The 13,804-nt window shown below is 39.7% G+C and overlaps 1 protein-coding gene across 4 annotated transcripts in view; it reads left to right on the forward strand.

The window, feature by feature from the left end:
* Nek7 (NIMA-related kinase 7) overlaps positions 1 to 13,804 on the forward strand; it is a 129,849-nt gene that overhangs the window by 79,554 nt on the left and 36,491 nt on the right. For all 4 annotated transcript variants that reach the window (XM_013017448.1, XM_013017447.1, XM_013017446.1 and 1 more), the window contains exons 4-5: positions 1,234 to 1,296; positions 3,357 to 3,467. In XM_013017448.1, coding sequence (XP_012872902.1) covers positions 1,234 to 1,296; positions 3,357 to 3,467 — 174 coding nt within the window. The remainder of the gene's footprint in view (positions 1 to 1,233; positions 1,297 to 3,356; positions 3,468 to 13,804) is intronic.

Raw genomic sequence — 13,804 nt, forward strand, 5'->3', positions numbered from 1 at the left:
GGGTTACTGGCCTGAGCCATCAGTGCCTGGCAAAATGTTGTTACTTTGAAAAATTGTCCAGTGTTGGTATGCAACATTGATTTATTTGGAATTTTTCTGAAATAGCTACCATATTTTAAATTTTTTGTTTTTTTCCATATATTTAGAACTTTGAGAGATTAGTTTTCAGAGATCTATCCTTTGGTTGTATGATTTAATTTTGTGGTTTTCATATAGATGGATAATTCTCAACATTTCCTTCCTTATGTTGTCTCAAAGAACCCCCCTTCCCACCCTGTGGCTTGAACTCAGGGCCTGGACACTGTCCTTGATCTTGTTTTTGCTGAAGGCTAACATTCTACTATTTGAACCGCATCTCCACTTCTAATTTTTTGGTGATAACTGCAGATAAAAGTCTCATAGACTTTCTTGCCAGACCTGACTTCAAACCATTATTCTAAGATCTTAGCCTCCTGAGCAGCTAGGATTATAGATGTGAGCCACCAGCCTCAAAGAGTCTTTTGAGACATCTTTTTAATACCTCTGAGAAATTTAATACCACAGACACTGTGTCTGTTTATGTATGTATGTCTTTCTATGCTCTATGTTTAAAACAGAACTTCATAACTTCTTTCTTCAAGGAATCCATTTTCACCCACTTTCAATGTTGTGGTTCCTGTTTTGATCACATATATTAGTCCTTTTAGAAATGATCTGCACCAGTGGATTAATGGCTCATAGCTTGGGTTCTCATTGAATAGCTCTGAGAACCAATTCTGTTTGCTCCAATTAATTAGCTGTGTGACCTTTTCCCAGTCTCTTAAATTTTGTAATCCTCCTTTTGTTCATCTTAACATGGGCTTAGGATAGTACGGTTCTCATGAAGATTAATGGGAGTTAGGTGAAGTAGTTCATAAAATACATTTAGTGTCTATTAACTATCATTTCACAACCTTTGTGACAAGAATCTCCATTCTGTTCATGTGGACTCAAGACTTGAGTGTCAGTAGATGTCTAGCAGTTATCTTCTTTCATTTTTACTACAAACTCTGATGGAGGGAAGGATGTAAGCGTCAGTGGGAACATGAGATCAAGTGCCCATAGACTCCTACAGTCAATAAAGAAATGTACTCTGTGTACAACTGTGGAGTACAGTAATGCACTGTGTATGCAGCTGTAGTGTTAAAATGAATTTACATGGAAGGTTGAAGTATAATTTATTACTTTATTAATAATTGTGGGTTCTGTTTTTAGATATTTGATTTAATGGATGCCAAAGCACGTGCTGATTGCATCAAGGAAATAGATCTGCTTAAGGTAAATAAAAATAAACCATGGCTTTTTCCCAGCATTACTAAGCATGTTGACAAGTGATCTATCGAAATATCGCAAAAGCAAAAAGTTGTTACTGAAGATTATTGAGGTGTTTTGGCTTCAGAGTAAAACAGTTTCATCAGAACATTTGGTGGACTCTGCCTTTTCAAGGTAGGGAATAGATAAATAGGCATAAGAAGTTTTTTCTGGACCATGCTGAGTTGGATATATTTTAAAAGTTAAGCATTTAAGTGTATACTAGCTTTCGCTCAAGATGTTATATTGAGACTATGGACATGGCCAAATGGTTTACCTGTTTCTTTCTACACTTCCAGGGGGGAGTATAAAGAGGAGGTCAGCACTAGCTCTTCAGATTTTCCTCCACTGTAGTCGGAGTCCCACTGCTGCTTTTTTCATGTAGTTCTTTTATGAAATGCTGTGGCTTATGCCACGGTTTAAATTTTTAGGTAGGATGTGGTGGTTTTTATACCATCTACTTGTGTTATTAGTTCCTAAAACAAGTCAGCTTTATCCCAAAAGATAAAGTGTAAAGCCCCAGACTTCTGTTGGTTGTACTTACTTCTTTTCTTTTCTCTCTCCTTTCTTTCTTTTCCTTCCTTCCTTCCTTCCTTCCTTCCTTCCTTTCTCTCTCTCTTTCTTTCTCTTTCTCTTTCTTTCCTTCTTTCTTTCTTTCTTTCTTTCTTTCTTTCTTTCTTTCTTTCTTTCTTTCTTTCTTTCTTTTTCTCTCTCTCTCTCTCTCTTTCTTTCTTTCTTTCTTTCTCTGAAGAAAACTTTTAAGTAGAAAAAAAAGAAAGATGAATGATTTTCTTTTTTGTGTCTGTAAATGTGGATTGGACTCAGGGCCTTGAGCATGCTAGGCAAAGATTCTGCCATTTGAGCCAAGCCTGTAGACCTTTTGTTTTTACTTCATTTTGGGGATAGAGTCTTGCTAGTTTTCCCTAGGTCGGCTTCATACTTGAATACCACTTACTTTCACCTCCACAGTAGCTGGGATTACAGGCATGTGCTACCACACCCAGCTATGAATAATTTTCTTGGAGGAATGATTTTTTTCCTGTGTTAACTTATTTAAAAATTGAACAGAAAGATTAAAAATGTGTATAGACAATGCACAGGTGAATATTTTTTAGGAATATTCTTAAGAATACATTATATATAAATAATTTCATGTACAAATAGTATTTAGATATAGTATGGTAGATATACATTGCTCTTTTCTGTTGGCTAGATTTATACTCAGGCTAGCAGTAACTTCAAAGTAGGGTAGAAGAGAGATGTTTTATTTAATATTGAGTGCTCTTAAACGCCAGTTTTAATTAAAGATATAATTCCTACCAATTAGTGATTAAAGCATGCCATTAACTTACTGCAGCTACTTTTATATCTGTTGGGGATAGAAGTACTTTAAAAGTTGTAAGTAAAACATTTATTATTTCTAATTAAGAATATTAAAGTAAAATTAACTATTCTCATTTTGCTTTCAATAATTGCAGTATTTAGTTGGGTACTCATCTCCAATAAACTACTCAGAAAAGGTCAGAAGTGGTGCTGTGGCTCAGTGGTAGAGTGCTAGCCTTGAGCACAAAGAAGCTCAAGATAGTGCTTAGGCACTAAGTTCAAGTCCAAGGACTAGCAAAAAACAAAACAAAATAACCAAAACCAAAAAAAATATTGCAGTCTTTGTTTCAAAATTCAGTAGGCTAAAGAGAAAATTTTCTATAATTTAAAAATAGATATATTCTTCAGTTTCAAAACTGCAGTGGCTCTTTGGAATTTAAAAAGGTATTTTTTTGGGGGGGTCTGGTCGTGGGGCCTGAACTCTGGGCCTGGGCGCTGTCCCTCAGCTCTTTAGCTCAAGGCTAGAGCTCTACCACTTGAGTCACAGCGCCACTTCCGGGTTTTTTCTTTTTTGCTCATGTGGTGCTGAGGAATCGAACCCAGGGCCTCACGCATGCAAGGCAAGCGCTCTACCACTGAGCCATCTTCCCAGCCCATGGAATTTAAAAAGGTTTTGATTACTATTTTCTTTTTTTTTTCCTCAGCAACTCAACCATCCAAATGTAATTAAATATTACGCATCATTCATTGAAGATAATGAACTCAACATAGTTTTGGAATTAGCAGATGCTGGTGATCTCTCCAGAATGATAAAGGTAAAGTCTTTTCAAATTAGTTTTATTCTTTTCTCACAGAATTGTGTGAAACGTTGTAGGCACATTAAATACTTAAAGATATATATATATATATATATATATACACACACACACTATATATATATATATAGAGAGAGAGAGAGAGAGAGCTATAGATAGATAGATAATACTCAAGATAATGCTAAATGCGTGGTAGGTGAAAAGACTGATTCTGAAGCTAGTCACTTTAAAGAGCAAAACACTTCAGAACCAACCTGGAACCAGGCCTGGTGGCTTTTCTTCGGAAACTTCAGTTTTTCAGTTTCATTTTTCTGAGCAGATCTTCTTCTATCCTGGGTCTTCAGGACATCAGGAAAGAAGAGCAGGGAAAAAATCTAGGGTAGCCTGACTTCTTCCTGGGAGGGACTAATCAGATAAGACCTTCATCTCTGGACCCAAATACTGAGAAGTTTAGCTTTCTTTCTTAAGTGTTGTGCTAGTTGGGTTTATAGTCACCTGCCAGTTATCCAAATCCCAAGGAACAGTAACTTAAGAGCTGCTTGTTTTTGGGCAAGTTACTTCTCTGTACTATTATTTTGTCTAAAACACAGTAATAGAACACACTTTATTGGGTTGTTGTGACAGTGACTACTTAAGAATTTAGAATAGTGCCACTTAGCCTCACAGATTTTGAGGCTGTGTAAATGTAGCTGCTCAGTTTCTTGTTATTGTTTATAACTTCGGTTACATAAATATCTACGATAATATGGCGATTCAGGCTCTCAACTCTGATCTTGCTTTCTAATTTCTAGCTTACCCATTCTCTTCATGCTTGAGGAGATCAAGGGTACTTGTTGCGGCATCTTGAGCTACTCTTAAATACTTGGTGCTTGTCACACAGAGGCAACATTGGGGCTCCACTCTCAGTGGACAGAGAGGGCATCTTACATGATTGGTCGTAAGTGCGTGGCTTTCTACAGTTGGTCATAGCTGTAACAAAGACTTGGCTACAAGACTTGGCTTGCATATCACTTAACCTTCAGTTTATGAAGCAGATTCTGAGAACATATCTTAGTTTGAATGTAAATTTACTATGTAAATCTTAACTATTTAATTACATCATCCCAAACAAATCACAAGGTAGTTTGCATAAGAAAATACCTTGGAAGTTTGATTAAAAATGGTGTTTTTATCAAAAACATAAAAGAGTTGGCTATTTCAGGCAGATAATTATATGAGTTATTATTTAGCTTCTGTTTGTCAGTGGAGATAGCAGGCTGGCTTCCTGAGTTGTTTTTCATAACGTATTGTTTTCCTGGGCAGGTTGCTGCATGTTGTAAGCTGAAGTTTTATTTCTGTGAATGGTATGGGTTCTGAGTTCCTAAATCTGTTGGTTTATAGTTACCTGAGTCAGTCTTTCCACGGATTCTGGGAATGAAACCTGACATTTAGGGAGCAGAAGATTGTTACTACTAAATAGAACTGATTTTTTTGAAGTTGGATACCACTAGCTTACAATTAGAATCCTGGCTACTTAGGAGGTTGAGATCTGAGGATCGCAGTTCAAAATCAGCCTGGGTAGAGAATGGCTATAGGATTTGGATTTCCAGTTAACTACCAAAAAGCTAGAAGTGGAGCTTGTTTCAAGTGGTGGAGCACTAGTCTTAAGCAAAAGAAGCCCTGAGTTCAAGTTCTACAACTGACATGAAAAACCCCCAATGGGACAAAAAACACCCTGTTGTTTTTAAAATCAGGTTTTTCTTCTGCAGAAACACAGTTTTCCTTTCATAGCATTGACATTTTAGCTTAACAGGGTTCCTATGGAGGTCTGATGGATGCCCTGGACTTTGTCCCCAGGAAAAGGTATTGATAGCCGCACACTTTCTTATGTGCATTGGTGTACTTTTCTGATTCAGGTGCTCAGTGGTGAAGAGTTCTGCTCTCAAGGGGAGTTCAGTGTTGGAATGTCAGCTGCTCTGACTGTTATATCACTTACCTTCTCTTAATTCCCTCATCTGTAAGTTGACAGTTGACAGAGCTTTCTCTACTAAGGAGCTATAGGAGAAGTTAATGTTATCATCAACCCTTGAATGCTTTGAACTGTCTGTGTTTCAAGTCACCTGAATCTGTATTAGAGACTTCCCATCTCTAGGACAAACAGCCATCCACCAACAAAAGCTTTTTCAAATTAATGAATAACAGTAACAGTAACGATAACCATAATTTGATAAATGCAAAATACACAAATGCAATACTTCATCAGACAGGTATGAAAGTATCATAGCTCTTACAAGAGAGTAAAACTAATGGCAAATTCTCTGCCTGGAACTTGGTTAGTGTTTTAGATCACTTCCATAGTGGAGGAGATGGGAAAGCGAGTAAATCGTTACCTGTCAATAAGACAAGAGTCAGAAGCTTACTGCTTCATTTCTCAGCAGCATTGGGCTCTGCTTTTTATTCCCTTAAAGTACTTCTTCCCTGGTTTACTAGGTACCAGTGTACTGTGGGAGAGCCTTGTTCTTAGTGGACTATCTGTGTCCTGACTGTAATGAAGTTTCTCTCACAGTTTGGATTTGTGACTGCATTGTGTTTCATTTTAGCCAATTACGCTCTTTCACCTTATTTAAGTTCATATAGTCCATTTGGCCCAAAGTGTTGGCAGACAATTCCATGTTTTTCCTCACACTAGCCTGCCTCCTTGCTTCCTGGCTCAGTTCAGCTTCAGCCTGTCTAGTTGTACATGCTGGTAAGCAGTAACCCTCACTCTTCCATTACACTGCTTTACTAAGTTCTCTTTATTTATGTTTTTACTAAAAGTCTTTGAGATGTCTCTACTGGTTTCATTTTTGCCTGTCTCCTTTTTTTTTTTGGGGGGGGGGTCTGGTCGTGGGGCCTGAACTCTGGGCCTGGACGCTGTCCCTCAGCTCTTCAGCTTAAGGCTAGCGCTCTAACACTTGAGCCACAGCGCCACTTGTGGCTTTTTTCTTTTTGCTTATGTGGTGCTGAGGAATCGAACCCAGGGCCTCAGGCATGCAAGACAAGCGTTCTACCACTGAGCCACTTTCCCAGCCCAGTTTGTCTCTTTATAATGCAAAGGGAACCATCTCTCCCTTGTGTGGCCAGAGTTTCCAGCTCCTTTGCCAGCATCTAATGCCCATTCCTCAGCTCTGTTTCTCTTATCAGTCTGTAAGAGGAGCAGAAAAAAAGGAAAAAGAAAAACCTTTGCTTCCAGTCCACTTAATAAGGGTAAAATATTTAGTAAGATTTACAAGCTCTGTGTGATCATTCTTCCCTGCAGGAAGAATTTTGATCTGTTTTGTGTGTATACCTATCCCACTGCTCTACTTCCGGCTTGTTCTCTGGCAGCTGTACCACTCACAGCCTCCACGTGTCTTATTTTCCCTTCTTGCGGGTGTTCTTGTTCATGGTTTCTGGGCCATTCCTCTGCTTGTTTACCCGGCTGTGTTGGTCTGCCCACCGGTGGTGTTCCATTCCAAGGCATTTTCCTTGGACCCCGCGCTGATTGTGCGGCATGAGCATCCTTGGGGTGACCTTCCTCCACAGCACTCTCTCGTCTTGTCTTGGGGTGTGGCTGTTTCATTGATGTTTGCGTTTCCTACTGGACAGGCTTCAAGCTCCTGCAGGCAAGGGCCGTGTCTGCTCTGCTTACCAGGCTGTCTTGAGTTTCTCACAGGTGCCTGGCTGAGAGGAGGAGCCCAGTAAGCCCGAGTCTTCTACCTCTGCTGCGCTCCTCTTGTTATTTCAGGGCCAGCGTGTGACAGACCGGGCCCTTCCTTGCTTGCCTGCTCTGCTCAGATAGTGAGAGGTATGCCGGCACCGGGACGGGCAGAGCTTCGATGCAAAAGATACAGGAAGGTGCAATTAAGAAATGCTGGATTTTTCCCCCCTAAACATCCTTTCAGTTCATAAGTCATTCTCTGTAGAAGAGACTATATTAGGAAAAAGAAATCACAAATGTCCGCTTGTGAAGGAACATGACAGTGACTTAACACTTTATAAGGGATAGCATTAACTAAGAAAATGATTCCTTTCTTTATAGTGTGTAATATTGTAAATCATTGTGTACCACCACAACGTGTTTGACTCTCTCGAGTCTTCAGCTTAATTGGGGTAGAAGAGGAAATATAGCTTCTGGTCTGCATTCCAGAAATGAACCTCTGGATAGCATTGCATCAAAGATTTTTACAAGTAAATAATTAATTGGTGTAGAGCAGACTGACAAATATAATTAAGCAATTTTTCACTGAAATATCCAGTATTTCTCTAATTAGTGACAGAGGAGTACCTGAGGCTGTGGTCAGATGAAATACTTCCCAGATGAGTTTTAGGATAAAAGGAAATCCAGAATTCTTCATCATACATTTCTTCATTATCAGTAATCAGAATTTTAAAGTAAAATGCTTACAAAACTGCCAGATTTCAGTGAGGCTGTGCTGTGTATGCTGTATGTTTTCTTTGGTCTTAGACCACTGTTTGTTTCCTGGTTCTGATGAATCACCACTGTTTGTTTCCTGGTTCTGATGAATCAAGTGCAGAGGAGAGGAGGTTAAGCGCCCTCCCCCCCCACACTGTTAGAACCAGAGTTTTGTTAGCAGAAGTGTTAAAGTGGTTCAATCTCTCATAACCCCTTTGTAAGGGGGACTCATTCACTGCATTGTTGTAAACACCTGTTTTTGGAAGGGCCTGGTAGAGACTCAGTTTGAGACAAATAGAAAATATAGTATAGGTGTATATCTATATTTAAAAACATACACATTTTGCTAGACTATCAGTAAAACAAAGTATAACCTTCTATAAGGGGTATAACCTTCTAAAAGGGGGAAATACAGAAGTTTGGTCTCTGCCAAAAGAGCTAAATACCATTAATAGAAGACAGGGCCTACTATAAGATCTAGGCTAGATAGACCTAAGCCATCTTCTTGCACTCTTTATATTTCTACTTGTTAACACGTGTGTATCATTCTCTTTAAATCTATAAAGCTTCAAAAGCTTTTGACTTATACAGCTATAAACTTCATTTTACATTTTGATTTTTATTATTTGCCAGTGTATTAAATATTAGGGGTGTGTGTGCGCTATATTAAAAATATTTTTTAAACTCACAATTTTTGTGGTCAAGGATCCAGGACCTCGTTAGTAGGCTCTCTTGCAGTCAGAGAAAATGGAGGTACAGGTAGCAGCTGCAGCTGTGAGCTCACTATTGCTTAGGCTGTTCGCCATACTGTTGCTGCTGGGCAAACAAATCCTTCCAAGCCTCCTGCTTGTCACCTCCAGGTCATCTGGCTCTGGCACTGGGAGCCATAAGGCCAGCAGGAGAGCCTGTCTGGTCCAGATCTCTCTGATCTCTTGGAAGGGCTCACCTGATCAGGCAGGGCCTACACAAGGGAATGTCCCCTTTGCGTTTTGCAAAGTCAGCTGATAAGGAAATGTAGATACACTAGCAAAACTGTTTCTGCCCCACGGTATATGTAGTGTGGGGATAGTGTAGCTCCTATTCAAGGGGAGAGAATTGCACAGCAGGATTTGGGAAGTTTGGAGAGTGAGGTGCATCTTAGTACAGACTTGGGTAAATTAACTAGAAGACACATTTTTATTTTACTTTTCCAAATGAGGGGTCATGTTAGAAATGAAACCCTGCAGTGTCTTTTACCGTCTCAGCCTTTGGAACGGGAAAGCAGTGAACGCATGCTACCTAGTAGCACCATCTGCCTTTGATAACTGATTACTGCTCACCGAGGCACCTGCTTCTGCCCAGCCTCTGGTTAACCCAAGCCAGACTACCGTGAGAGTTCCAGGTGTTGGCAGGTGACACTGTCTGCACTGAGCCCTTGGGTCCGCTGTTCATCCACCTTAGATTTCACTTCAGAGGTGTTCTGAATGTGAGTGCTACCCATTGTTGATACTATCTGACAATATGCACCGGTGAGTATTCTAAATACACATACATACAGATATCTAGCTACCTTTACACATAGAACTGTGTGCATTCACATACATTTGCTTATTGCTTGTGTGTACATATAGGTGTGCAACCTACAAAAAATATTTTCACAGCGCAGCGCTACACGGGGATTCTGTACTGAAGCAGTTGGATAGTGAAAGAGATAGCATTTATGGTTGCAGTAGGTTCACACCTGACCATGCTGTAGTGCGGTCAGTGGAACTCAAATGTTGTAAATTTGAGCTGTGTTTACTTCAGAAAACATAGAAGATACTTTTCCAGGAGCTCCTCATTCCTTACATGTGAAGACGATGCAGATCTGAAGTTTCCATTACAAACGGTGTGAAGCGCAGCAGTAACTCTAGGAGCTGAGGACAGCTAGTAAAGAGAGCAGATACTGACTCCATCGTCCTCAGCATCTCATTTCTGTTCATTTAGCTTTCTGTTCAAAGATTTTCATGCATCATTATTGTTCTGCGGTCCTCTTTGCTCATTAAGGAAATTAAAACATCCCTCTATCTTTCTGTTGTCTGATCTGACAAGAACAAAACCTCCTAAAGAGGCAAATACTTTCATTCTCTTTGTGATCCTCTATGTTGTCCTGAAGATTAACTTTCTACTTTTTGAAAATCTTACTTTATCTTTAGTACTGTGATGCAGGAGAGAGAACATTTGAAGTATTATAAGGCATTTCCCCACCATGTGCACATTAGTAATGGAAAGCTTTTCCTAAGAATTATTCAGACTGCAGCCATGCAGGGATCATTCCTTATAGTCATTGAAATGCCTTTATCTATTTAAAAAGTAGATGAGCCTACCCCTTTTTTTGATTTAATCATTTTTCAGATAAGGTTTTGTGTTTTTGCCTGGTATTAGCCTTGGACTGCAGTTCTACCATATCTGGCTTAGTGAGTAAGATAAGGGTCTCTTGCTAAATTTTACCTAAGCTGTTCTTGAACTGCAACTTTCCTGATCTCTGACTCCCAGGTAGCTTGGATTACAAAGTGATCCTTCAGAATTGCTTGAGGTATCTGAGTTTTATTCAGACTTATTCAGACAGTAAATACATTCACATACTGCAAATCATGTTATATACCAAAATTTTAATTAAGATATACTTTACAGATGTAATTTCCATGGAATTGTGTGAATGAGTGCAGGGAAGTCTTGTCAATAATCTCAAAATACCTTAAGAAAAGGCTTTCCATACAGAGATGGTTATATAATAAAAACATAATTGGACATGGTGACTCTTCCCTGTAATCCTAGCTTCTCAGGAGGCTGAGATCAGGAGGACAGCCATGTGAGCTTAGCCCCTGGCAAAAAGTAAGGGGAATCAGAGAAATGAATAAAAAGCAGGGTCAAGGGCATGAGCTTTTTCACCCTAGATATGCACAAGCATAAACAGGAGGATTTCAGTTTAGGCTGGCAGGAGCAGAAAGTGAGACCCTATTTGTAAAGTAATGAAAGCAAAAAGAGCTAGGAATGTGGCTCAAGAGGTTGAGCTCCTGCCCAGGAAGTGCACAACCTTAAACCCCAGTGTCCTCAGTCCAGGCACACTTTAAGACTTAACTCAGTTACTGTGCCCATCTCCAGTGTCTTCGAATTAATTCTGTGAAAGGGACTGCAAAATGAGGTTTTAAAACTACTGGTGAGAAATACTTGACCTAACAACAAGTCAAAAACAAAATCAGGCTGGGATGTAGCTCAGTGGCAAAGCGCTTGCCTAGCAAGTGCAACGTCCTGGGTTCCATCCCCAGTACCAAAAAAAGGAAAGACAAAAAAAAAAAAAAGAGCTCTAGCTACCTGGCATCTTACCTAAAGAATCTTTAGGGTGGGGCTGGGAAGGTGGCTCAGTGGTAGAGTGCTTGCCTTGAATGCGTGAGGCCCTGGGTTTAATTCCTCAGCACCACATAAGCAAAAAGAAAAAAAGCCGGAAGTGGCGCTGTGGCTCAAGTGGTAGAGCGCTAGCCTTGAGCTGAAGAGCTGAGGGACAGCGCCCAGGCCCAGAGTTCAGGCACCACGACCAGATCCCCCCCCCTAAAAAAAAGAAAGAATCTTTAGGGTATTACACATGACAATGTGAATCTCCGGACTTTGGATGTTTTAACAGCTGAGCATATGAAGGATGGTCATACCATCATTTTTAAGGGTGCACTAATGCTAAGTGGACATTTTGACTTTAGTTTTATTTGTGACTGAAGTTTTATATGTAGTGGTGCGGGAACTTCATAGGTGATCTCCACACTAAGTAGTACAATGAAGAAACAGAGAGCTGGTGTGGTTGGTGCTCGTTCAGTTGGTGTCTAGCTTTGGTGCCAGCTCTGTTTTCAAAGGAGGTTATGGTGTGTGTGCAGCAACACTTCCAGGCAGGACATGCTTCCTTACCTTAACATAACTCACTTGATACATACTTGGAAGCAATGGAAAACAGCTGGTGCCTGTAATTCTAGTTCTCTGATAACTTTATTACTTCATATCAGGGAATTGCCTTTCTCCCAGTCCTCTTCAAAGACGAATTGGACACTATAGAGTCATATTGGTTTTTTTTCCTTTCTTTAAAAAATCACAAACAAACAAAAAAAAACCCTGCAGCAGTACATTGTTAAGGAAATTTAGTATTGATTCTAAGGACCAGTTCCACAGCTGTGGTCCCTTTGTTATAAGGTATTATGAGACCTTTGAGGTAACAGTGGGAAGGTTTGCAGACAAGAGCAGGACCAGCATGGCTTCAGTGGTGTGCACAGTTTATGGCACCCATATTTTGCCTTAAACTGTCTTTTTTTAAAGACTGCCATACCAAGTGGCACCATGGCTCAAGTGGTAGAATGCTCGCCTTGAGCTGAAGAGCTCAGGGACAGCACTCAGACCCTGAGTCAAGCCCCCCCTCCCCCACGCACACGCACACGCACACGCACACAGACTGCCATACCTTAGGGTTAAGTCTTTAATTGTGCCATGGATATGAATATTGTTATAAATCAAGGTCTTTGATGAACTTATACAGAGTAATAGTATTGAAGCTCCTCCAGAGATTTCTTAAGGAAGACAGTTAGGATTGCAAAACTTACAAACCAGGATATAGTAAAGCCACCAGCACAACCATGTTCACTGCAGCCATATTCACCACAGCCAAGGTATGGAATCAGCCTAGATGCTCCTCAGTGGATGAATGGATCAAGAAAATGTGGTGTGTGTGTGTGTGTGAACACAATAGAATTTTACTTAATCCTTTAGAAAGGATGATATTGTACCATTTGTAAAGAAATGGAAAGACCTGGAAAAAACTTTGTTGAGTGAAGTCAGCCATACCCAGAGAGATGAAGGATCTGTGTTTGCCCTTACGTGTGGAAGCTGGATCATGATCACAAACTCAATACACTGGGTGGTATGCAGGTGTGTACACACACATTAACTGAAACATGGTAGATTCAAGGGAGATCTTAAATAGTGTTATTTCTTAGAAAGTCAAATTGCTACAAAGTAAACGCCAGGAAGCAAGTACTTGAAAGGGCTGGGTGGAGTCAAAGGGAAAGGAGTTAAGGAAAGAACAGGAGAAGCAGGGGAAATTGCAAACAAGAATCAAATGTATGTCCAGCAAAATTAGGAAGAGGTAGATAGGAGAGGGATGGTTGAGAATGTTGAAAGGGGTGGCATTGATCAAGATATATTGTCTTCATAAAGTACTTTGTTAAATGCCATCTCCTTTTTACAACTACTTAAAGATAATAATAAAAAGAGGATAAAAAAGAGGGAAAGAAGCCTCACATTCTCTGCCCAATTGCAGTATGTTGACTGCAGAGCCAGGTCATCTGTCCAAAGAACAGAACTCAGGCAGATAGTCCCTTGTATAATTGTGTAGGAGGACATTTCATCACTGACATGGTATTGACAGTTAAGGTCCATTTACTTTACCATCTTTATAGAAGCAGTGTGCATCTACTGGTCTCCTTATATAAACACAGATCTCTTGGGTGGTGTGCAAATGTTTTACCAGGTAAACTGAACTTCCCCAAGTGAAATGTATGTAGCCTTTTTTTTTTTTTACACATAACTGAGCAAACAATATAAATCCAGTGTTGGTATGTAAGTTTATAAATTGATTAGGTTTTTGTTATATGTGGGTTTTCTCTTCGAATGACATACAGTTTTCATATAGGTAGTGTGATGAAAAATATTAATTTTTTATTATAATTACATTATAATCATACATAACATAAAATTTTTAATAATACAATTATCATTCTACATGTGTAGAGGAGTTACAGTTACATAAGTCAGTTAAAGAGTTTGGTTCTTTTTGGATGATGTCACCCCTTCCCTCGCTCTCTTGCAGTTTTTCCCTCCCATCCCCACTTACAAGTTGTGTAGTTCATTTTTAACATAGCGAGCACCA

This window comes from Dipodomys ordii, unplaced genomic scaffold (assembly GCF_000151885.1).
Source record: "Dipodomys ordii isolate 6190 unplaced genomic scaffold, Dord_2.0 Scaffold35, whole genome shotgun sequence".
Taxonomy (NCBI): domain Eukaryota; kingdom Metazoa; phylum Chordata; class Mammalia; order Rodentia; family Heteromyidae; genus Dipodomys; species Dipodomys ordii.